The sequence below is a fragment of the Chrysochloris asiatica genome, unplaced genomic scaffold, assembly GCF_000296735.1.
Source record: "Chrysochloris asiatica unplaced genomic scaffold, ChrAsi1.0 scaffold00829, whole genome shotgun sequence".
Taxonomy (NCBI): domain Eukaryota; kingdom Metazoa; phylum Chordata; class Mammalia; order Afrosoricida; family Chrysochloridae; genus Chrysochloris; species Chrysochloris asiatica.
The window spans coordinates 7817-10068 of NW_006409347.1; the positions used below are offsets into that span (position 1 = coordinate 7817).

Here is a 2252-nt window from a genome sequence, read left to right on the forward strand (position 1 = left end):
AAACTGATGATGTGCCCTGTAAACTTTCACTCAATCCACAATAAAAACCTTAAATTTAAAAAAAAAAAAAAAAAAAAAGAATATCAGTGCATGTGAATCTAAATCAGATAGTGCTCTCCAAAATAATTTTGTCAGCAAGAATCTTCCCAAACAAAGATTACAGGAAGAAAAAGCAAATTTGGTAAAGCAGATTCAAGAGAAAGAAGACTTTCTTCAGAAGTTAAAACTAGTCAAAATGTATAGATCAAAGAATGATCTGTCACAGATAAGGTTGCTAATACAGAAGTGGAGGAAGTGCAGCCAGCTGTTACTTGATGAATTGCAGTCAGCTTTGTCTGAGGAGAATAAGAAAGGAAATCTCACTGAGTTGATAGACCACTATGGATTAGATGACAAACTGCTCCACTATAATGGAAGTGAAGAAGAATTTATAGATGTTTAACTGTAATTTTTTTTTTTTAAGAATTATCTTTGAGAGTGACAAAAAAATGTTTATATGGTTTAAAGGGAAGGTATAAACCATTAGGGGTTAAAGGAAGGTTTCCTGGTGAACATTAGTGCAGGGCACTCTGTTATGCAACCCCTAATGGTTGCATAAATATACACCAAGTCCTAAAATAGAAATTTAATACCTTGTATAAATGTGTCAAAGAAAACTTGACATGTAAAGAAATGTTTTTAAAAAAATAATAATAACGGGCAATTTCTGGAGACCACTTTAATAAATTGTTTATTATAGCAAAAAAAAATAAGGAAAAAAGTAATACAAATTCTACCCAGTCTCTTCCAGAAAATTGACGACAAAATCCAACATCTATTCCTGAATTTAAAAACCAATGAACAAATTTTCAGCAAACTATAAAAGAATGAAACTTCCTCAATTTGATAAAGACCATCTACAAAAATCCCACAACCAATATCATACTTACTGGTGAATGACTTTTCCTCTAAGATAAGAACAAAGCAAGATGGCAACTCTCACCACTTTTATTCAACATCTTATCAGAGGCCTTAGTTAATATAGTGCTAATGGTGGTGGTTAAAGGCTATTGAGTCAGTTATGACTCGTAGCAACCCTGTATAGGGTTCCCAAGAACCTATAAATTTTTATTGAAACAGAAAGCCTGATCTTTTTTCCACAGCATAGCTGGTAGATTCAAAATGCTGACCTTATGGTTTGCAGCTCAGCTCATAATCTACTATGCTACCAGAACTTCTTAGTTAATACAATAGGGGAAAGAAAGAACAGAAGGAAGGAAAGAAAGAAAGGGAGAGAGAGATAAAGAAAGAGACAGATAAGGAGAGTGGAAAGAGAGAAAGGGAGAGGAAGGAAGGGAGAGAGAGAAAGATAAGGCATCTAGACTGGGGAAAAAGATGAGGTTTTCTGCTCCCATAAAGATTTATAGCCTCATAAACCCTATATAGGGTAGCTTTGAGTTGGAACTGATTCAACAACACACAGTCACCACCACCAGACTGGAAAAGAAGTAAAACTGTCCGCTGGTAGTTACGATATGGATCACCTATCTAGAAAATTCTATGCCAGCTATTTAAAAAGCTACTTAAATATGTGGTTTAAACTTTTAGCAGTTTCAGAGTAGAAAATCAATTTATTTTATATGCTTGATAACAAATAATCAGAAATTTAAATTAAAAAATAATACCATTTACAATAGCATAAAAAATGAAATACTTAAGACAGAAATCTGAAAGAAAAAAAAAGGAAAAGGTCTTCCTCTTTTTCTCTGACTCTCCACCGTACCAAGAAACATTAAGAGACCAAAATAAATGAAAAAATGTACTGTGTTGAGGGGTCAGACTCATTGTTAATATTGTTAATATGTGAGTTGTCTCCATATTTACTCATAGATTCAATACAATAGTGATCAAAATCACAACAAAATTTTTTATAAGTAGGTAACCTGATTTTAAAATTCATATAGAAGTACAAAGAATCTAGGATAGTCAAAACAACTTTGAAAAAATAAGAATACCTGATTTTTTTAGACTTGTTATAAAATTACACTAATCAAGAAAATATGGTATTGATGTAAAGAGAGACAAATAGATTAATGCAATAGAGTTCATAAATATATACATACATGATTTAATATAAAAGGACAAAGACAGTATAGCTAAGAAAAGATAATTTTTTTCAATAAATTTGTTAGAACAATTGGATATCCATATGCAAGATAAAAGGAGCTCTGGTAGCACAGAGGTTATGAATCGGGCTGTGAACCTCAAGGTCA

General features: G+C 32.1%; 1 protein-coding gene across 1 annotated transcript in view; it reads left to right on the plus strand.

The window, feature by feature from the left end:
* The window catches only part of LOC102812652 (swi5-dependent recombination DNA repair protein 1 homolog), a 4498-nt gene extending 4056 nt beyond the window's left edge, over positions 1-442 (plus strand). Inside the window, exon 2 of the mRNA XM_006877999.1 lies at positions 88-442. Coding sequence (XP_006878061.1) covers positions 88-442 — 355 coding nt within the window. The remainder of the gene's footprint in view (positions 1-87) is intronic.
* The last annotated feature ends 1810 nt before the right edge of the window (positions 443-2252 follow it).